The 22,825-nt window shown below is 47.1% G+C and overlaps 1 protein-coding gene across 15 annotated transcripts in view; it reads right to left on the minus strand.

The window, feature by feature from the left end:
• Positions 1 to 1,089: 1,089 nt before the first annotated feature.
• The window catches only part of EMSY (EMSY transcriptional repressor, BRCA2 interacting), a 45,982-nt gene continuing 24,246 nt past the window's right edge, over positions 1,090 to 22,825 (minus strand). For 3 of the 15 annotated variants that reach the window (XM_083736045.1, XM_083736042.1, XM_083736044.1), the window contains 10 exons: positions 22,289 to 22,462; positions 20,865 to 21,063; positions 17,040 to 17,204; positions 15,732 to 15,887; positions 13,651 to 13,710; positions 11,624 to 11,770; positions 10,762 to 10,916; positions 8,780 to 9,361; positions 4,890 to 5,396; positions 1,090 to 2,875 (listed from right to left, as the gene is read on the minus strand). In XM_083736045.1, coding sequence (XP_083592171.1) covers positions 2,684 to 2,875; positions 4,890 to 5,396; positions 8,780 to 9,361; positions 10,762 to 10,916; positions 11,624 to 11,770; positions 13,651 to 13,710; positions 15,732 to 15,887; positions 17,040 to 17,204; positions 20,865 to 21,063; positions 22,289 to 22,462 — 2,337 coding nt within the window. In that variant the 3' untranslated portion in view covers positions 1,090 to 2,683. Of the gene's footprint in view, positions 2,876 to 4,889; positions 5,397 to 5,906; positions 6,005 to 8,779; positions 9,362 to 10,761; positions 10,917 to 11,623; positions 11,771 to 13,650; positions 13,711 to 15,731; positions 15,888 to 17,039; positions 17,205 to 20,864; positions 21,064 to 22,288; positions 22,463 to 22,825 lie in introns of all 15 variants that reach the window. The other 12 variants (XM_083736050.1, XM_083736049.1, XM_083736051.1 and 9 more) reach the window with 6 other exon arrangements.

Below are 22,825 nucleotides of genomic sequence, written 5' to 3' on the forward strand. Positions count from 1 at the left end.
CTTTCCCTGCCCGTACATTTCGCAAAGTTTTCACTTTGCCCTTATCCCTCCCTTTCCAGCCCAATCTGTCCTCTAGTTCTTTACATTGGGTTGCCATCCTTTTTAGGCTTACGGGCCAATTTGGGGTTTCAGAGTCCGTCCCCCAAACCCTGCCCGATCGGCCACCCTCCCCCAAGAGACCATGCTGGGTAGATGCATGGGCTTTGATTTTCCGAGGGATCTCCGCAGAAGTGGAATCCGGGAGAACTGATGTGAGCCTCAAAAAGTGAATACAGCTGAAAGAGGAAGTGGGAAGGAGGGCCACTCTCTCCAAACTTCCTCTTTCATCTCTACGTACTTTCAGGGGGAGAACAAAGGTAGCTGCTCTCATGACCAAGGGGGCAGTGAGCGTATGTGCATGTGTGGGTGTTGAGAGCCTTTGTGGGTTCTAGGGGAAGCCTCAACAGCATCTGAAGGAGAAGCTGCAGTTTCTTATTGAAAGAAGCACACCCAGACTGGCCAATCTCTCTTTCATAGGAACATGGGTAGGCAAACTAAGGCCCGGGGCCCGGATCCGGCCCAATCGCCTTCTCAATCCAGCCCGTGGATGGTCCGGGAATCAGCATGTTTTTACATGAGTAGAATGTGTGCTTTTATTTAAAATGCATCTGTGGGTTATTTGTGGGGCCTGCCTGGTGTTTTTACATGAGTGGAATGTGTGCTTTTATTTAAAATGCACCTCTGGGTTATTTGTGGGGCATAGGAATTCGTTCATTTCCCTCCCAAAATATAGTCCGGCCCCCCACAAGGTCTGAGGGACAGTGGACTGGCCCCCTGCTGAAAAAGTTTGCTGGCCCCTGCAGAAGAACATGAGAAGAGCCCCGCAGGATCAGGCAAATGTCCCATCTGTTCCAGAATCCTGTTCTCACAGCGGCCAACCAGATGACTGGGGGGAATGTCACAAGCACGGTTCAAACACGAGCCCTCTCCCCTCCTGTGGTTTCCAGCGGATGTGGATGCAGACATCATGCCTAGCAGACATCAACAGCCCTCTCCCTCTGTGTTCTTCCCCTGTCCTAGAGCAATAAGGAGGATTATCGCAACAGGGGAGAGCGTGGTTGACTTTTTATAGAGATGTTAACAAGGAATGGTCAACAGTGCCACCTGGAGGGGAGGGCCAAGCAATACACACAGATACAAGATGCTTAAATGGACAACAGAGCGTTTTCGGTTATCATACTTCACTTCCCGGAGTGTTCTCTCAAGCGGGCATTTAATTACAAAACACTAAAATCACCATTTAGAAAATATTTGACACAAGTTGTATTAGAGCCTTCAGAGGATATCTACTTGAAGTAGTATTTCAGCACCAAAAAAAAAACAGGGCAGTTCAACTGATATGTATATACAGGATACATCAAAAATGCTTATTTATAATGAAATCTATACAAAAAAAAAATCATCACGTTAAAAAACCAGTTCCTATATACAGTTCTTTCTTTTCTTTTTCTTTTTCTTAAAAAAAGCAACGTCTTCATTACTAAGTTGTACAGACCGTTTCTTACTTTTTACTACGGTTGATTCAGTCGACGCAACACACACACCTTTAAAAAAATTGTATTATTTGTTGTGCAAACAAAAATGGTAAGGCTTGGAAAAGGATCATCTCGGAAACAACAGAAGGTCAGTAATTTTAAGGTGTTTTTTCTTTCTTTGTAAAGTCTCTTAACAGTCATAATTAAATTTCCTCTTTTTTAAAAAGAAAAAAAGCACATAAGAGCAAAAGAAATGTCTGAATGTCACAACCCACAACACAGTTCCTCTCCCGGATTATCAATGCCCTTTGTTCTGTTTTTGAGACGTATTTCTCCCACCCTGCAGCTTAAAGATCAAACCGTTTCTCTTTACAAAAAAGAAAAGAAAGTATTGAGGTTGTTGGGCCTGTTTAACAGGACCAAGGAGCGTGAAGCTGGAATTCTCTCTTCAGGTTTTCCTATTTTGAATAAATAAAAATAACTTTAAATGTGGGACAATCTCATCTATGCCCGGAAGAAATGTGATTTCTTTGTGTCTGATCCAGCAAGAGGATCTCCTCGCAGCGTGTTTTCCCTGTGATCCTGAGTGTTCCTGGACAATACTGCTTTGTGTTTAGAAGTGGCCGATCTTCATAAGCTTACTTGAAAATAAAATGGCACATCAGTGCAGGGAAGCCACAACACACACCAGACAAAATTTCTTAAGTGCTTTCCCAGCACCAAAGGACCTAGGCATGCTACGTTTTTAAAAAATAAAAAAAAATTACAAACATCTTGCGATGGGAGTTTCATTCAACTACAAACGGAGAGCGCTGCTGCTGTTTTCAACTAAGAATGTTTTTAGCAGCCAGTCCAGAACGTCGTAGCAAACGAAAACTTCGGTGACACCTTTAAGAAATAAAAACCGCCGAGTGTTTGTCTTCTTTGCTTGAAAAAAAAAATTACATTCCCACTGTCGTACGGCTAAACCGGCGCGGCAACACCATCTACCTCCAAAATCGTTTCGCGACCACCGCTGTTCTCCGCCAGCGCCCCGATGCTTGGCGAGCCCCCCCAAAAGTGCTTCTGGAGAATACTACAAGGGAGTCTTCGACACCAGCAGCCGAGTCTTTGCTTCGCCTTCCAGGGACCGTCATCCTTTTAAAGTGCACGCCGGCATCCCAGGCACGCTACGAGTGTTCGGAGCTCTGCATTGGGCTGGGCTCGGTCCCGTCCTCGTTGCCGCTGTCGAGGTCCTGTTCCATTGCGGTCTCCTCCTCATCGAGGCGCTGGCTGGTGAAGTTGTTGAGTTCGAGTAGGCCGCTGGGCTCCACAACCACATTGGAGGTGGAATGGCAGGCCACGGAAAACTGAGGGATCGTCTGGAAAAGGAGAAGGGAAACTGTGCATTAACAGCCATACGAGAAATATGTAAAATAATAATAATAATAATAATAATAATAATAATAATAATAATAATAATAATAATTTATTATTTATACCCCGCCCATCTGGCTGGGCGGCTTCCAACAAAATATTAAAATACAGTAATACATCAAACATTAAAAGCTTCCCTAACAGGGCTGCCTTCAGACGTCTTCTAAAAGTCTGGTAGGTGTTGTTCTCTTTGACATCTGGTGGGAGGGCATTCCACAGGGAGGGCGCCACTACCAAGAAGGCCCTCTGCCTGGTTCCCTATAACTTGGCTTCTCTCAGGGAGGGAACCGCCAGAAGGCCCTCGGTGCTGGACCTCAGTGTCCGGGTAGAACGATGGGGGTGGAGACGCTCCTTCAGATATACTGGACCGAGGCTGTTTAGGGCTTTAAAGGTCAGCACCAACACTTTCAATTGTGCTCAGAAACGTACTGGGAGCCAATGTAGGTCTTTTAAGACCGGTGTTATATGGTCTCAGCGGCCGCTCCCACTCACCAGTCTGGCTGCCGCGTTCTGGATTAGTTGTAGTTTCCGGGTCACCTTCAAAGGTAGCCCCACGTAGAGCGCATTGCAGTAGTCCAAGCGGGAGATAACCAGAGCATGCACCAACTAAGCAAGTATTAGACATCACCCCAGAATTGGCCTTACTAAACATCTTCAAAGAGAACAATGCCCATTCACACCACAAATAACTCATAACCCACCTACTTTCAGCAGCCAGAAACACCATAACCAGACACTGGAGAGACCTGTCAGGAGTAAGCATGGACCAATGGTACCAAATAGTCTGGGAAACAGCCCTACTAGAAAAGTTAACCAATAAACTGAAACTGACATGGGGACAAACAGAAGAAGACGCCTTTACCCCGGTATGGCTCCCCTTTATCACATACACAGCCCAACAAGACAATGACAATAATCCACCAACAGCATACAAATCAATATGGCTAACCTGATCCAAAACACCCACCCACCCCACTCACACATGAAAACAATAACCACCACAGCCAATCACAAACAACCAACCACACCCTAGGCTAACCCCAACCTCTCTCACCACCAAAGGAACACAAATGAACAGCAGAGAACCTGCAAGAGGAACGCTGACACCAAACCCTACATACATTAAGCAAAATAGAAACATCGCCACCCAACCCCATCCTCACCCATCTTCCCCCCCCCACCCCTTTTCTTCCTAATGTCTCAACAAGTGAAACTGATTTGTAAAAATGTTACATGGAAAAAATAGGAGAGACATTACATACTTCTGTAAAACAAGAAAACCTTTAATAAAAATTAAAAATTAAAAACATAGCAAAGCTAAAGGGGAGCAAGACAAAGAGAGCTTAAAGGCACTTTTTGTGACAGCTTTCTTTTTTACTTTTTTTAAAAAATTATACTTCTCAGGTACACAGTGGTACCTCTAGTTATGAACTTAATTCGTTCCGGAGGTCCGTTCTTAACCTGAAACTGTTCTTAACTAGAGGTGTGATTTCCCTAATGGGGCCTTTTGCTGCCGCTGGCACACGATTTCCGTTCCCCTCCTGGGGCAAAGTTCTCAACTCGAGATAACTCTTCCAGGTTAGCAGTTTGTAACCTGAATCGTTTGTAACCTGAGGTACTACTGTACAGTGATACCTCGGGTTAAGTACTTAATTCGTTCCGGAGGTCCGTTCTTACCCTGAAACTGTTCTTAACCTGAAGCACCACTTTAGCTAATGGGGCCTCCTGCTGCCGCCACGCCGCTGGAGCACGATTTCTGTTCTCATCCTGAAGCAAAGTTCTTAACCCGAGGTACTATTTCTGGGTTAGCGGAGTCTGTAACCTGAAGCGTATGTAACCCGAGGCACCACTGTATACATTCCACTGATTTTACAATCATTCTGACATTTTAAAATGTGTCTTCCTTCCTCCTCTTTCTGCGGTTCCTTAAATTTTATCTTTTCTCTCCCCCCAGTTTACCTGGATCAAGATCTCCGCAGGAATCTCCTCCACTTTCTTTGGGGCGATGTTCTGGATGCGAATGAAGTGGTTGCCGGCAGCCGGGGTGCCCTGCTTCCTCTCTGGCAAGGGCAGCCTGACAGCAGGGGGGCTCGAGGCAGAGTCCAGGCGCTTGGTCTGCTGGAGGACCGACGCTGCCATCCCGACCGTGGCCACTCTCAGCACCGAGGCGGGCACAGATTCCGCTTCGCCGGGCGGCCCACCAGCAGCGGGGGAGGCCTTGCTGTTTGGCGGGTCCGCCGCCACGCGGTCCACGCTGGTGTCGATCTGGGCTTCCATCATGGACATTTTCAAAATGTCCGCCACCGCTGTCTTTGCGGACACCTGGGCGGGAAAGAGGTTCGGAAGGGGCGGCGCCAGCTTGGGCACCGCGCTGATGCTGGTCACCTTGGAGACGGTGGGCGGCTGGTGGCCTTCAAAGGTTATCTTTGTAACAGAGGATCCTTGGGTTATGATGGGCTGGTGCACCTGGGAATTAAAAGGGGTTTTATGCACGTTACAGGCAGGTTGGCTGCATGGATGGCGCTACTTAAACCTAAATGACAGACACCAGCAACGGGGGCGTGATTTTGAAAGTCAAAAGTGTTGTGAGACAGAATAATCCATAGAAACGTAAGGGGGATAATAAGTTAAGAGGCAGGAGAGGCTTTCAGACTGCGAGGTGCCTTGCTTAGGCATCTACAACCTGAAGTCCCGTATTCCTTTGGGATTTACACCCCCCAAAGCATTTCCCTGCTCAATTCCACCCCTGCCCCCACCTCAAAAGGCTCAGAGAGCCAGTTTTAAAAAGAGAGGAGTGACTTTTTGCCCCTAAGCGTCTATGGCAATCGATACATGTTTTTGTCTGCTGATTCATTTTTCCTTGGTTTCCCCTTCGTGGTTTTGCACCCTTCCCCAAGGAAAAGGAAGTTTGCTCTTCTCAAAGAAAGCAGTTTTTACTAAGCTGAGGGTGATGTAAAACGACAAAGGAAGACGTACAATGGAGGTCCTTAGAGTGCCGCCGGGCCTTCGTCTTTACGTTCCACAGAAATTAACAAAAAAAGGTATTACGGGGACAGAAATCAATAACTTTATACCTAAAAAGAAGAACAAAACAAAAGTGAAAATGAAATAAAATCAGGAAATCGGTCCATGCAATGGCAGTTGCAAAAGATCTGTCTTTAGAAAGCCTCTGAAACTAATAGAAATCACTAGCCTGGCGGGGCTTCTCTTCCTAGCACAGAGAGGGGCCGCTCCTTCCTTGCACCCAGCTCTGACTTTCAAAAAATACAATCCTGGCACAGCATAGCTTAAATGTGAGCTCAATCAAAGCGAAACTATGAAGCTAAATGGGTGGCCTTGGAGCCAGACACTCCTTCAGCCTAAGGGTCACTGCTCAGATCAGCTGCCTTGCATGCCAAAGCTCCCAATTTAAATCCCCAGGTAGCAGCATTCCCAGGTAGGGCTCAGAGATACCTCTGAAACCACGGAGAGCCTCTGTCAAGTCATGTCTGTCAATGCTGAGCTAGGAAGACCCACGGTCTGACTGCATATAAGACAGCTTTCTATGTTCTTCCTATGCTACCTCACAGGGCTGTAGCGAGGATAAAATGGGGACAAGGAGAACCAATAAATCTACCTTGTGCTCCTTGGAGGAGAGAAGTCATCATACATACAGAACGATTGCAACTTATGTGCACTTAACTTGCACAATTTCTACCACTGAAGCCGGGCTGGTTGAAACCGTGCAACTTAAATCCAAGCAAGGTGGAGCATTTAAAAGTTCCTTTGGGCTTCCCTGGCACAGAAAGAGATGTGAAGCTTTCCGCCTTGCTATTGAGGTGGAGGGAGGGCAAAACCCTCTTGGAGCATGGATTATGGGAGGCTCTCAATGTCCCGTAAAGCTATCTGAGATCCGGCAAGATCTCAAATGAGCATCGCTGTGTTACTTTTATTGTTGTTAGCCGCTCTGAGCCCAGCTTCGGCTGGGGAGGGCGGGATATAAAGAAAATATTATTATTATTATTATTATTGCCAGCATTCCAGAGTGGGCACACCGAATAGGCCTTGCCCCCCAAGCATAGAATCGTAGAGTTGGAAGGGACCCCGAGGGTCATCTAGTCCAACCCCCTGCAATGCAGGAATCTCAGCTAAAGCATCTATGGCAGCTGGCCATCTAACCTTTGCTTAAAAACCTGCAAGGAGAGTCCACAACCTCCCAAGAGAAACCGTTCCACTGTCTAACAGCTCTAACTGTTAGAGCAGTTCTTTCTGATGTTTAGTCGGAATCTCCTTTCTTGTAACATGAAGCCATTGGTTCGAGTCCTAACGTCCAGAGCAGGAGAAAACAAGCTGGTTCTCTCTTCCATGTGACAACCCTTTAGCTATTTGAAGATGGCGGATATCCGAAGCAAGGCGGAGAGCTTAAAAGCTCTTTTTGCCCTGGGTTTGCATGGAACGAAAAGAGCGTTTAGCCTCTCTGCTTTGCTTGGAGGGCAAGACCTGCTTGAAAGGCGTGGGCTCTGACAGTGCTGGGCACACTCTCTGTCTCCCACCTGCCCCAAGTTGCCAGACATGAGACGGCTCTAAGGGTCTGAGTTCAGGCGGTTTTGGGGTTTAGTTGGAACCCTTGGACCCAACCCCCTGCGAAAGATGCGACTGTATTGTAATAAAAATTGTAAGAGCAGAAGGAAGGGCGCTTGGGAACGGGAGCACAAGCATGGAAAGCCTCAAAGGCCCTATATATTTGCCATTGATTCTCTGCCCCCTTAGCTCTGTCCTCGCCAAAACCTCAACCTCCTCACAGGCAAATCATAGGAGTGCTACCAAGTGGTATCCATCGACAGGAGGAAACGGTGGCTGCTCTTTTCAACATGGCATTACACAAAAGAAATTACCGTGAAAATCCCTGAAACAAGAAGTAATTGACTATAGAATAGCAAAATTTTTAAAAAAAACAAAACTAGAATTAAACAAAGACTTTACGAGATGCCGGCTACAAAACTCGTTTCACTGAACTAATCAGTTTCCTCAGAAGGAAATAAAGAAACAAACTCAATTTCTTATTACTACTGCTTGGTTCTCTTAAATAAGGTTCATGTTTAAAACTTTTTTGAGTTTCTGCCCTGCTTTTTGAGTTTGTTTGAAACTTTAAAACCTCAATTTCTTATCACTACTGCTGGATTCTCTTAAATAGGGCTATGTTTAAAACTTGTCATTGAGGTTTTTATACCTTTTTTGTAAACTCGAGGAAGCATTTTCAGCCCTGCTCTTGAGCCTGTTTGATCTCACTTAAAATCTTATAATTTCTTTATTTCCTTCTGAGGAAACAGATTAGTTCAGTCAAACGAGTTTTGTAGCCGGCATCTCATAAAGTCTTTGTTTAATTCTAGTCTATTTTTTTATTTTTTTTTGTTATTCTATAGTCGATTACCGTATTTTTTTGCTCTATAAGACTCACTTTTCCCCTCCTTAAAAGTAAGGGGAAATGTGTGTGCGTCTTATGGAGCGAATGCAAGGCTGCACAGCTATCCCAGAAGCCAGAACAGCAAGAGGGATTGCTGCTTTCACTGCGCAGCGATCCCTCTTGCTGTTCTGGCTTCTGAGATTCAGAATATTTTTTCTTCTTGTTTTCCTCCTCCAATAACTAGGTGCATCTTGTGGGCTGGTGCGACTTATAGAGCGAAAAATACGGTACTTCTCGTTTCAGGGATTTTCGTGGTAATTTTTTTTTGCTTTGTGTAATTTCTTGGTTACGTGACTGTCTTTTTTTCCACTGTTCGACATGGCAGCTTCCATGGGGCCCTCAAGGCAAGTGGAATTCTCCCCCCCCCCCACCCCTCGCAGCACCCCCAGTGCCCTGAGTGCTTTACCTGGCTTGCCGGCTGCTTCTCGGGAGGGGTGGAAAGCTGCATCTGTCCCTGGGGCGGCTGGGGCTGGACGTAGATCTTTTGGGCGGTGGGCGCCTGCTGCAGTTTAGGCAGCTGCTGGGTGGTCTTGACGGCCAGGACCTGGACCACCGTCTGCTGGGGCTGGGCCACCAAGGTGGGCAGCTGCCTCTCGCGGGCTATGGGGTGGTGGGGAGGAGGAGGGGGTGGTGCTGCCGCCTGCGGGGCATCCAGCTTGGGCTGAGCCAGCTCCTGCGGCAGCGGGGCGAGCTTCTGGTGCCGGATGGAGAGCTGGGGCATCTGGGGCAGCTTGTGGGGCAGCTGTTCCGCCTGAAGGTGGATGGTCTGCTTCTGTTTGGCCTGGAAGCACTGGAGGGTCTTGACCTGAAGTTGTGTCTGCTCCAGCTGGGGCGGCTGGCTCAGCTTCTGCTGCTTCTGTGCCTGCACCAGCGCCGAGCGGTAGAAGAGGCCCGTCTGGGGGTCCAAGGTGTCCATCTCCTCGACCTCCCCTTCCTCTGTCCCCAGCTGCTCGCTGTGCTTGGTGAAGGCCGTGTGGCTGCTCAGGGCCTTGAGGAGAGGGAGCAAAAAGGCGTCAGCGTTCAATGCATTCTTACGGGATACCACTCCCCTTATGAACTAGCCTGGACCCTGCAATTATGATCTGAGTGTTAGAATTCCTGAACTATGACTGCAGTCATGGGATTGTTGTCTTTCACATGATGGTGTATGTTTTGACTTCACAGAGTGGGAAGTGACGGAGACAGGATGTTTGCGTTATTGTGTTCCGTGAAGTGGGACTATTGTCCTTTTTCTCTTTGCTGTCTGATGCTAGAGAGAGAGGGAGCCATGTTGCAGTGTTCCGTGTGTGTTTATGTGTAAATAAAGTAGATTAGCCAAAATGCTGAGTTGCTGAGGTCTGTTACGCAAGCTGCGAAGACTCTGCAGATCCCTAAGTGTGCTGATGTCTGTTGGCATCGGTCACTGCGATGTTCGGGCAGAAAAAAGCTTTTGAAGCTCCCGAACGATCAACCAGTAGGGAGGGAACATGCCAGTCGGGCATGTGTCTCTGCCAGGGTCCTACTCAAGTGTAGGATGAACTCCTGACACTGAGGTCCTTCTTCACGTGCCTCCTCCATGAGATGTCTGGAGGGTGGCAACACGAGAATGGATCTTTTCTGAGCTGGCTCCCTGTCTGTGGAATGCTCTCCCCAGGGATGTCTGCCTGGTGCCGTCCTTACATACTGTACCCCTAGGTGCCAGGCAAAAACATTCCTTTGAAAAATCTGTGGTCTTTTAAATGTGCATGTAAGGGGTATTATTATTATTATAGTGGTAACTTCCTTCTCAAACTTAATCTGGTCCGGAAGTCCGTTCCAAAACCAAAGTGTTCCAAAACCAAGGCGCGCTTTCCCATAGAAAGTAATGCAAAAAGGATTAATCCATTCCAGACTTTTAAAAACAACCCCTAAAACAGCATTTTAACATGAATTTTACTATCTAATGAGACCATTGACCCATAAAATGAAAGCGATAAACAATGTACTGTCGTCGCACAATCAATCAATCAGTAGCTGAACTGAGTTCCACACAGTCACAAAAACAAAACAAAAAGAGCCACAAAAAAGCAAAATAAATAGCAAAACCAGACAGGCCTCAGCGTAACACTCAAAACGGAAGTGTGGCACTCAAATTGGATGCATAACGCTCAAAATGGAGCACATTTGGCTTCCAAAAAAAAGTTTGCAAACCGGTACACTTATTTCCGGGTTTGCAGTGTTTGGATTCCAAGTTGTTTGAGTACCAAGGCATTTGACAACCAAGGTACTGTATTAGCTTCTCCGGGGAGGGAGTTTCCAAATCTCTAGCATCAACCCCTCAAGAGGGGAAACACAGCTAGATACCAGAGGCCCAATCACAAGAACCTCTCTGGATCGAAAAAGGGCTGCGTTGGAGAGACAGTTACTGACCTGCTGCATGATGTGGGTGATGGCGCCCGTGGAGGAGGCTGGGATGGATTTCACCACGACCGACGTTTGCGTTGCTGTCTGGGACTGGGCCACGTGCTGCAGCAGAGTCCGCTGGGGCTGGGAGGACTGCTGGTGAGGCTGGGACCGGTGGCTAACTGGAAGTGAGAAAGGGAAGGAAGGACAGGAAGGAAGGAAGGAAGAAAAAGATCAACGGTAGCCTCTCAGGGTGCGTCACAAAGCTGCCTGCTCCACTGGAATTCTCATGAAGCCATGGAAAAACTGGTGAGATTTAAAGTAAGTGTGTTCAGCAGCAGTGCTAGTCTTACATGCTGGGGTCAAAGGGGCGTGGATCAGCCTTTGCCTCTGAGTGCTTTGAACTACAACTCCCCACAGCCCTAGGGCTGGTGAAGTCTGATGTACAGCTACAGGAAGGTGGGGAATGTCACCTAAAGTGACAGTGTAGATCTGGGAGGAGTGGGTGGGGAGGAAAGGAACAGAGAGCACCACTTCTAAGTGACCACCATGTTCCAAAACTTGCTTAAGAATGCCAAGGAGTACAGCACAGAGTGGGGTTGTACACTGCAAGGATCCCGGCCTGCACCTTTCTCCTACGTGCACAGACACACACACACACACACACGGGATCTCCGTCAGCAAGTTTCCGGGGGAAAGAGCAGAGACTGTCCTTGATGCATTGTTGACCCCACCTGCGGAGCTTTAACTTCACCCACTATAAATGGAAAAGAGGGTTGTCGACAGCTACTAGCCATGATGGTTATTGCTCTGCCACCACGGCCGGGAGGCAGGGATGCTTCTGAATGCCAGTTGCTGGAAACCACAGAAGGGGAGAGGGGGCACTTGCGTTTGAATCCTGCTTGCGCGTTTCCCATAACGAGCATCTGGTTGGCCACTGTAAGAGCAGAGTGTGGCACTACTTGGGTCATTGGCCTGATCCAGCAGGCTCTTCTTATGTTCTTATGGCCAATTGTTCTTGGCCATTTGTTCATTCCTATGGAGAAAAGCAAAGGGTGGGTGGAATGGGGCCAAATCCGCTCCCTGCCCTGGGATTCCAAGTCTCCTCCTGCTGAGTCTTTTGAGTCACAGTGGAGCTTAATAGAAAGGTTGCAAGCTGGTTTTCCACCACTATCCCCAAAACAGGTGGAGGCTTTTGAAGGCTCAGGAAAACCAAGTCCCCGTCAGAATGTCTCGTTTCCCCGTACTTTGCAGTTCAAGTGAACATGCAAGGGGTCTTCCAAAAGCCTACGCACTAGTAACACAATGGATAACACAATGTTAAGAAAAGCCTGGCAGCTGGGTCAGGTCAAAGGTCAAACTAGCTGAGCATCCTGTTCTCACAGTGGCCAACCAGATGCCTACCAGGAACCCTGTGGACTCATCCTGGTTAAAGGTGCCATGTTTTGGGTCTTTTCTATCATCTTCTGTATCACAGCAATGGCACAAGTGAAACTCCCTCTTGAGTAATTGCTTTAAATAACTCTGCCCTCGCAGAAAATTCTGTACACCAAGAAACTCAAAGGAATCCTGATTAATCATTGTGAGTAGGCAAAGGCCCAGCAATGTTATGCTTTAAAAAACAACAACAACCAACAAGTAATTTGTTGGCACACTCCAGTGAGAGAGAGAAAAAGGCAGTCCTAAATCTTCAAAGGAAGTGTGGGAAATCAATATCCAGCAACAGTTACCTAGGAATTTGCCCAGGCTAAGATCCAGACCATCTCCACACCTCTTCCCCAGTTACGTAGTTTACATAGATGCCTTGTGAACAAGCCTCTATGTGGTCAGAAGCCTCCAGATGACTATTGGAAGCTGTCAATTCTGACAACTGCTACAGTCACCGACAGAAAGCTTCCTTCCAGACCCTAGAGCAGCGGTTCTCAACCTGTGGGTCCCCAGATGTTGTTGGACTACAACTCCCATCATCCCTGAGCTGTGGCCTTGCTAGATAGGGGTGATGGGAGTTGTAGTTCAACAACATCTGCCCACTCCTTGCCAGGCATTTCTTCGCTTTTTGCAATGGTGCAGAGGAACAAGTAGTCACGGCAACGTTCTAGTTCTCTCTGCTACCACAGAAAGGCTAAAATGAAGTGTCCGTGGTTGACAGTAGCAGCTGTCAGAACCAACAGCCAATACAATCAACTGGAGACTTCAAACTGCTAATCTATAAGCATTTGAGCAAAGCTTTCCAATGTAAAAAATACAGGTGAAACTCGAAAAATTAGAATATCGTGGAAAAGTTTCTTGATTTCAGGAATTCAACTTAAAAGGTGAAACTAACATGAGATCGACTCATGGCATGCAAAGCGAGATATGCTTCTACTTCTCAGAGATCCAATCTTGCTCTATTTGCAATCCTTGTTTTGCTGATTTCATTGAATATTCTAATTTTTTTAGATGGTTAATTTGGGGTTTTCATCAGCTGTACGCCATGATCATCACAATGATAACAAAGAAAGACTTAGCGTATCTCGCTTTGCATGTCATGAGTCTATCTCATATATGAGTGTCACCTTTTAAGTTGAATTACAGAAATCAAGAAACTTTCCCACGATATTCTAATTTTTTGAGTTTCACCAGTAGAACAAATCAAGGCTTGACATATCTCACTTTGCATGTCATGAGTCTATCTCATATATGAGTTTCACCTTTGAAGTTGAATTAGTGAAAGAAAGGAACTTTTCCACGATATTCTAATTTTTCGAGTTTCACCTCTAAAATAAAAAATTGGAAACCTAATGTACTGATCCAGATAAAATAACGGATCCCAATGCTGATGCACACCAGCACTTCCATGCTGTGTAAGGTCACCCCAAGGGCCTCCAGAACAGTCTAGAAATTTTGTTAATGTCTTTTAGAAATAAAACATCTAACCTATGTGGCTTTGGAGGTATTCTTCCGAATGTGAAGGAATACAGTGCTGTCTTCCTGAGTCTGCAGATAGACAAAGATGTTAGAGATATGAGAAGAGGCGATTTGCTCTGCTCATCTCCAGCCAGCGCTTGCTCTAAAGCAAAACCAACTATTTATTGTGATCTGTCCAGGACAGGAGTCTTCCCCAGCCCTACCTATAGACGCTGGAGCTTAAACCTGGGACCTTCTGCATGCAGAGCGAGTGCTGCAACCAGCGTGTTGCAAAATGTTCCTCAAATGCAACCAGAGCGCCGGCGAGATCAGAACGAAGACTAACTTACATCTAATCTAACATCCAATGCCAGCTTCAGCACACGTTCTGCAGGAGTCAAGCCACGAAGTGGAGAGGAAGGGTAGGCTATACAGCCGCCAAGGAAATTTTCGAGCGTTAGGGAGGCAGACATCAACTGCTCTGCATTGCAGAGGGCTGGGCTCAAGGACGCTTTGGCTCCCACCCAACTCTACAATTCTATGGTTCTGTTTGACAAGAATCTGTGGCAAGCTATTCCACAGGCTCCATTATTTGGGCAGGGGTGTGTGTGAGAGGGAGAGTGGGCGAGAGGGGAGACATACAGCAGCTGAGAAAAGCAGCCACCTACAACCTTCCCGGATACACACCTTGGAGACTGCCTCATTCCCAAATACAATCCATAAAGCCAGGCAAAAACAGGATCTGCTAGGCATGAAGAAGGGATGGGAAATGGAGAGACCTTCACAGTACTTCTAAATCCTGGAGCTGGGAGTTGGTTGTCCCCCTTTTTCTTGGAGGGGATCAAGTGTGGGTAGTGAGAGAGGCACTCTGCATTTACTCAGAAGCTCCACTCATTCCTGAACATGGTTCAGCTGCAGGCTCCAAGATGGAGCCGTAGTACAAATTACACCCCAACTATTCTCTCTAGCCAATTCCCAGAGTTGGCACTTTCTTCTGCCCAAGATCTGTCAGCGCTCAAAAGAAGGAATTTAACAGCAGCCCTGCTGATCAGACCACAAGGCCTAGGAAGACCTTCATTCTCTGCCTCAAAGTGGATAACCAGCCCACAAGCAGGGCATTAAAGCAACAGTCCTCTTTCCACCGTTTGTCCCCAGGTAAAAAGGTCAAGGTAAAGGGACCCCTGACCATTAGGTCCAGTCGTGGCTGACTCTGGGGTTGCGACGCTCATCTCGCTTTACCGGCCAAGGGAGCCAGCATACAGCTTCTGGGTCATGTGGCCAGCAGGACTAAGCCGCTTCTGCCGAACCATAGCAGCGCACAGAAACGCCGTTTACCTTCCCGCTGCAGCAGTACCTATTTATCTACTTGCGCTTTGACGTGCTTTCAAACTACTAGGTGGGCAGGAGCAGGGACTGAGCAACGGGAGCTCGGGGATTGGAACCGCCGACCTTCTGATCGGCAAGTCCTAGGCTCTGTGGTTTAACCCACAGCGCCACCCACGTTCTCAGGCAGGTTGCCTCTAAACATGGAAGTTCCATTTAGCTATCATGGCTACTAGCAATTGATGCAACTTCTCTTCCTCCAAGGATTTCTCTAATCCCCCCTCCAAACCAAGTGCCACAACCACAATCTGTGGCAGCAATTTCCATGCTAATTTCAGTGACAATTTCCAAGCAATTTCAGTGACAATCTACTCCAAGCACCCCCAAACTCGGCCCTCCTGATGTGCTAGGACTTCAACTCCCATGATCCCTAGCTAACAGGACCAGTGGTCAGGGATGATGGGAACTGTAGTCCCAAAACAGCTGGAGGCCTGAGTTTGGGGGGTGCCTGATCTACTCTCTCTGCCCTGCTCATTCATTCAGAGATCTACTGCATCAAACCTGCTTCCCCAAGTGATTGTTTTTTTTGCGGTAAGGAAAGTGATGGGAATGCAGAGGAAAGCTAGAGATAGCACACCTTCTAAATCAGGATGGATGCTCAATAAACTGGTAGTTGGGAGGTCCCAAAAGTCTGTGAAGTTTTCCACACCCTGCTTGCAATATATATATATATATTTTGAAGTCCCACCAGGACCTTCTCCCCCTCCCATGTCTCCTAGGTGACTCACCAGTGGTGATGTATTCTGCAACCAGTTCTGACTCCACCACGGCGATAGAGGGGCTTTCTGGAGAATGTCGCTTCTCTTGGGTCATCTGGATGGGAACTGCCATTTGGCTCAGATCAATCGTTGGCTGCCTTGGCTTGGATTCCAATTTCTCCTTCACTACTCAGGCATAAAGGAGGGGGGGGGGGAGAGCAGAGATCACGGTTGTTGCTTTCTGTTTTGGACACAAGACTAAGTAAAACACGTAAGCCCCCAATGACACATGTTTATTGCATATCTTTGCCACTTTGTCATTCAAGGAGATGTACAGGCTACGCCCCATTTTCATGCGCAACTGCACACACAGACATTGCTGCAAAGGGGCACGAAAGGGGCAAAGCAGGCCTAAAAGAGCACAAAAAGGGCAAAAATTGTGCGAAAACAGCATCTAGTAATCCCATAAAGGTAAAGGTAAAGGTACCCCTGCCCGTATGGGCCAGTCTTGACAGACTCTGGGGTTGTGCGCCCATCTCACTCAAGAGGCCAGGGGCCAGCGCTGTCCGAAGACACTTCCGGGTCACGTGGCCAGCGTGACAAAGCTGCATCTGGCGAGCCAGAGCCGCACACGGAAACGCCGTTTACCTTCCCGCTGGTAAGCGGTCCCTATTTATCTACTTGCACCCGGAGGTGCTTTCGAACTGCTAGGTTGCCAGGCGCTGGGACCGAGCAGCGGGAGCGCACCCCGCCGCAGGGATTCGAACCGCCGACCTTTCGATCGGCAAGTCCTAGGCGCTGAGGCTTTAACCCACAGTGCCACCTGCGTCCCAGTAATCCCATAGGCCTTTGCAAAAGCAATCCCAGGAGCCTTTGCACCGACGCTTGAGGCCTGTGGAGAGTTGGAGCTTGAGCAAGGAGGTTTGGAGGGAGCAAATGTGTTGCTTTTGGGCTTTTTCAACAGTGTTCCAAATATACGCAATTTCACTTAAACATGCGGTGCCTCAGTACATAACCTCCGTGTAAATGGGGAGTTGCCTGTACGTGGTTCTCGGCTCTCCTCATTTAATCCCCACAACAACCCTGTGGGGTAGGTTAGGCTGAGAGGTAGCGACTGGCCCAAGGTCACTCAGTGAGCTGCATGGCCGAGTGGGGATTTGAACCCTGGTCCCTCAGAATCTAGTCAGACAATCTAACCACCACGCCACACCGGCTCTCTAGGGAAAGGAGGTGAGCAACACACATAGACAGGACCAAGACCTTTTCTGCCACTGAAATAAAAACGCAAGTTAGTTGACGCAAGGGAACCACAGACGCTCCGGAATCAAGAGCGCCCACCTGTTGTCTGCTGGAGCTCCAACAGCGCTTTAATTGTCGAAGTGGCAGACTGGGATTCACTGGAGACGTCCTGGTAGATTATGGTAGGGCTGGAGTCCACAGCAATCTCGTGTTCTGACCAATCCTGGCTTCGGGAGGCAATGACGTGAACCACAGGCTGGGAATCTGAGACACAAAGGAACATAAGATCGTAAGGAGAGCCTGCTGGATCAGGCCAACGGTCCAGCATCTGGTTTTCACAACGGCGAAACAGATGCCTGTGAGCAGGATTCGAGCGTAAGTGCAGTCTAAGTAAAGGTAAAGGGACCCCTGACCATTAGGTCCAGTCATGGTCAACTCTGGGGTTGCAGCGCTCATCTCGCTTTATCGGCCGAGTACAACTTCCAGGACATGTGGCCAGCATGACTAAGCCACTTCTGGCGAACCAGAGCAGCAGCGCACGGAAATGCCGTTTACCTTCCCGCCAGAGCGGTACCTATTTATCTACTTGTACTTTCATGTGCTTTTGAGCTGCTAGGTGGGCAGGAGGAGGGACCGGGTAACGGGAGCTCACCCCGTCGCGGGGATTCGAACCGCCGACCTTCTGATCGGCAGGTCCTAGGCTCTGTGGTTTAACCCACAGCGCCACCAGCGTACCTTTAAGTGCAGTCTATGCTCCTGCAGTTTCCAGCAACTGGTATTCCAGCCATCGATAGCCCTCTCCTCCATGAATCTGTCTAATTGTCTTTTAAGCCATCCAAGGTGGTGGCCACCACTGTGTGTTCTATTATTGTATCTGCCCTGAATCTTCCAATGTTCAGCTTCATTAGATGAAAAAATTATCTCTATTGTCATTGTCCCATACAGAAAAACGAAATTGAAAAAAATCTACATCAGACATTCAAAAACCAACAAGTCTGCTATCCCAGCCTGGTTAGCCCCCTAAAAACTCTGATACCCCATTTTTAAATACAATATACTCCCCTAGGGACTCCTTACACTGCATTTAAAATCAAAACCACATTTGGATAGAAGCTGTTTCTCAGGCGGCTAGTCATTATAACCCTGTACCTTCTTCCAGAAGGAAGAAGGTGAAAGATCATTTCTGGGGTGTGCACTATCCTATGCTATCTCTGCAGCTTTCTTATGGCACTTGGAAGCATAGATTTGATCCAAGTGGGAAGAGTGCACCTAATTATTCTCTCCATGGTCTGGACAGCAGTTAGAAAGGCTGTATAATTAATGGACATCTAATACAGGAAGTTAAGCACTTCAATTATCAAGGAATCACATTTAAAAATAATATGAATTGGAATACACATATATTCTTGGAACTTTGAAGTGTCAGGCATAGCTCTAATGGCTTTAGCCCAAACGTAGCAGAGTTTTCCTGCACAGCGAAGAAGCTAGTTGAGGTGGAAATGACTTGTCAGCTAGACTCAGAATAACTATTTACAGGATTTATTAAAAGGAAAAATAAAACCAGCAGAGTTTCTGCATACAAAACAAAGCAAAATAAATCCTTTCCTTCTCTCTCTCTCTTAACCATACACAGCACTTCTTCTCCTAACACACCCACCTAACACAAACTGTGCTAGCATTCCTAGATAACAGAGTTGAGTGCTGGTCGTTAACCAATCAGAGTAAGTAGCTTCTAGGTCAAGCAGACCTTGGCTTTCTTCCAAGAGTAAATTGACACTGCCTTGAGTTAATTGTGTGAAGCCAGAATCTGTAAGTTTTCATGAGAATCAGTTAACAAAAACTGAACATATATGTGCTGCTATAGCTAAGGCCAAAGTGACAGCCCACCATATAAAATCCTATTTTTTTTCTCCAGTAGGAAACAGATTCATCCCAGCTGTATTCCAAGTGATTGATATGAAACTTTGTGCCCAACTTCTATACGGCACACCAGTGTGGATTTCAGGTGACCTCAAGAGGTTGGATAAATTTCACGCTTCCCTTTTGAGGTCATTATTAGGACTTGCAAACTCAGTAAAATATGAAACAATATGTTGTGAGCTGGGAATATTGCCTTTATCAGTAAGAGCATGGCTGAGGACCTTGAAATATTGGATCTTCCTCCATTATAGAGCCCTATCCCCTAATTCTCTACTTTACGATCTTTTAAGTGATAGTGTAATCTACAATCTATCATTGTAGGAGAAAACTGGATTCTATAGGGCTCATTCTAACTGACTTTGAAATCTCTGATCCCAAAGATACATGGGAAATTATTAGGAAGACTCTCACAGAAAAAAGTGCTCTCGCCATGCTTGAGGTTGCAAAGCATAGCACCTGCTCTCCTATCCACTTAAATCTCCCTTTGTGTAGAGATTTCCAAAAGGGATACATGACAAATCTGAAGAAACATGAATTGTGGTGGTAGTGAGAGGAAGATATTTAGCTATCCCAGAATCTGAGCGTCTCTGCAAATGCAGTAAAAAGGAACTAGATACTCTAGAGCATATATTCTTTTCCTGTGATTTTGGCAGTTATGCCAGAATACAATTATATGAGGCCCTAAAATTCAATAAACAGATTTTTACTCAACCAACTGTTCAGGACATGCTGGCGGACAGCGATGATCAAATTACTTTAATAGCGGCCGAATTTTTAAGAGCTGTCCATGAAGAAAGAATGGGCCATGATAAAGGGACTTAGTGGTTGTTAATGGTAGGTGATGTTGTTGCATTGTATTATTATTTTATATTATATTGTATTATGTTATTCATGTACACCGTTTAATTTCTGGGAGTTAAGAATAGGACTAGGATAAATTGTGTTTGCTGTGCCCGTATTTTATACAGTTTGTATATGATGTTTGTTTGTTAATGTGTGGTGTGCTATGCCTAATAAAGGATTTTGAATTGAATTGACAGCACTTAGAGAAGGGGGCATCTCTAAAGAATTGCTTTTGATATTTCTCCTAGCTAAGCCACAGGCCCATCTTACAGCTTGGGAGTCTGTTGGGTGCCAACTCTTCAAAACGAATTTCATGTAACTTCAGGGATGTCAAAGCTGCTGTTCTTCCCACCTCCTCCAATTTGCACTTTGCTGCTCCCTGTTGGCCATCGATCTAGGAGGCCGTGTTTTCTTACAAAAATGATCACAGACAAAGACGGAAATAGGAGGAAACCAAGTAGTAGAAGAAGAGGAGTTTGGATTTGATACCCCGCTTTATCACAACCCTAAGGAGTCTCAAAGCAGCTAACAATCTCCTTTCCCTTCCTCCCCCACAACAAACACTCTGTGAGGTGAGTGGGGCTGAGAGACTTCAGAGAAGTGTGACCAGCCCAAGGTCACCCAGCAGCTGCATGTGGAGGAGTGGGGAATCAAACCTGGTTCACCAGATTACGAGTCTACCGCTCTTAACCACTACACCAGTCTGGGTCTCTAAGTACTATTGCATTAGCAGGTGCGCGGGCTCTGTTGTGGGTGTGCATGGAGCTGCATGTCCTTTTAAGGCCACTGTGCTTGCATGCTATGATTAAGGAAACGTGGTAACTGGGACTAAGGGGCTGACCACCAACGGGAACTGTCCAAGCCGTAGAGTTTTATGATTCTAACTCCATTGACAGATACGCACTAACAACAGGATCAAAGGACATCTTATGAGAACGCAGAACAGTTGGGGATGCAGAGCTCAGAAGCCGAGCTCATGAGGCCAGCCAAGGCCAATCTGCCCCCAAAGTCTGAACCACAGAATCGTTTTGAGTTGCAAAGGAACCACTAGGATCATTTAGTCTCAGCTCGGAAGTCCCCAAAACTTGGGGATGCAACCTCCGGGAAAATACAAAAACCAACCCAAGCCGCATTACGCTAGGAGATCTATGCAGGTTTAACCTTGGGAACCCTGTGAGGATTCTGTTGAAGAAGAGCTGCTGTCTGTGTACGCCTGGGGCTCCTCTTTCACCTCTGGCAGCAAAGCGTTCCCTGCCTCTACCACCCGGGAAGCCTGCTGAAGGGTTTCGGTGACCAGTTGCCTTGTCTGCTCACTCACAACCGTTGCCTGGAAGGTCACTGGCTTTGGCTTGATAAGGACCTGAAAAGAAGGGGGGGGGCAGTTTACAGCAGGGGTGGACATTTGTTCACACCAAGGGCAACGTTATCCCCATGCAAAGTTCTTGGGGCCCACATTCCAGCACCAAACCCAGTTCTTCCCACAGAAACAGAGGCATATGTTTAATTCCACTAAAGATTCGGCTTTCGTTTTTTCAGGCTTTTCTTTAAAAAGGCTTTTTTATGGGAGGGGGGAAATGCTCTCCATCACCCTTTATCTCTCCCGATTGTGCACTCAGCAATCGAAGTGGAAGAATATAAATACAGTCCATAAATAGCAACACCCTAGAGGTCCTGGGCCCTAAGGAAGTCAGATTAGCCTCAACCAGAGCCAGAGCCTTCTCAACACTGGCTCCGGCCTGGTGGAATGCTCTGACCCATGAGACCAGGGCCCTGAGGGATCTGATTTCTTTCCATGTAAGACAGAGTTGTTCCGCCTGGCCTTTGGCTTGGAATCAACTTGATCCCCTTCCCCTCTTTCCTTTCTCCTTCTGTGATGGAACTCCTATTTGGGGACTTCCCTGGTTTTTTTCCTGGCCCACGTAGGACTAGTCTGGATAGTTGGCCTTGGTGAAGATTTGACATTTTCATCCCCAAAAAGTTTTTGATTTGAGTTTCTACTGAAATGAGGCTGCATTTTAATGTTGTACTTTAATCTTGTTTTTAAGTTGTATTTTATTCAACAGTTTTTATACCTGGTGTTAGCTGCCCTGAGCCTGGTCTTGGCTGGGGAGGGCAGGGTATAAATCAAAATGATGATGAAGATGAAGATGATGATGATGATTACACAGCTGAACTGGCCCCACAGTTAAGTCAAAGCCTCAAACTTCAAAATGCAATTGTGTCCTGGAAAACTGGAGATTGCAAAATCCATGGACTACACAATATGATTTCAAACATACACAGCTAAAAGATGCTGGTTGATATCCTACAAGCAAGGTAGAGAGCTTGAAAGTTCTTTTTGCAGCAGGAAAACTGGGCAAAAAACAGCTGTTTAGCTCTCCACGTTACTGGGGAAGCAAGACTTTCTCCACACGCTGGCTCCAGAAGCCCAGGGATGCTCCCACGAGATCTAGTGGCCACAGCCCAGACCCAGTGCACAGAGAAGGCCTTGTTCGCCAAAGCAAGGCAGAGTGTTAAAAAGCTATTTTTATGCTGGTGGTGAAACACGTTAGCCCTGCCCCCCCGCCCAAAGTTCTTAAGCATACCTGCGTTTTACCCTGCTGCCCATAAACAATTTTGGTCGGGATGATTTTGGTAGCTGGCTGGACGGCAGACCCGATCCCTTTTGGCTGCGTGACGATCATTTTGGTAATGGGCCTGGTGGCAGTGATGATGGCTGGCTTCGCTCCAGCTGGCACCGCTTGGATCGTTTTCTCTCCCTGAGGAAAAAACTTGCAGGTTTGCCTTGGTGAGACTAGGCCAGAAAATTAAAAAATCACACCCATTATGTGACTTAACTCACTTGCTCTGCTCTCATACTCCACCTGCATGGGACCAAGCAATTTCCCCCTATGCAATGCAAAGGGTTAAAAGCCCTGTAACTGCATGCTTAAAGGTAAAGGGACCCCTGACCATTAGGTCCAGTCATGGCCGACTCTGGGGTTGCGGCGCTCATCTCGCTTTACTGGCTGAGGGAGCCGGCGTACAGCTTCCGGATCATGTGGCCAGCATGACTAAGCCACTTCTGGCGAACCAGAGCAGTGCATGGAAACGCCTTTTATCTTCCCGCCGGAGTGGTACCT

Source organism: Podarcis gaigeae (assembly GCF_964106915.1).
Source record: "Podarcis gaigeae genome assembly, chromosome: 4".
Lineage (NCBI taxonomy): Eukaryota > Metazoa > Chordata > Lepidosauria > Squamata > Lacertidae > Podarcis > Podarcis gaigeae.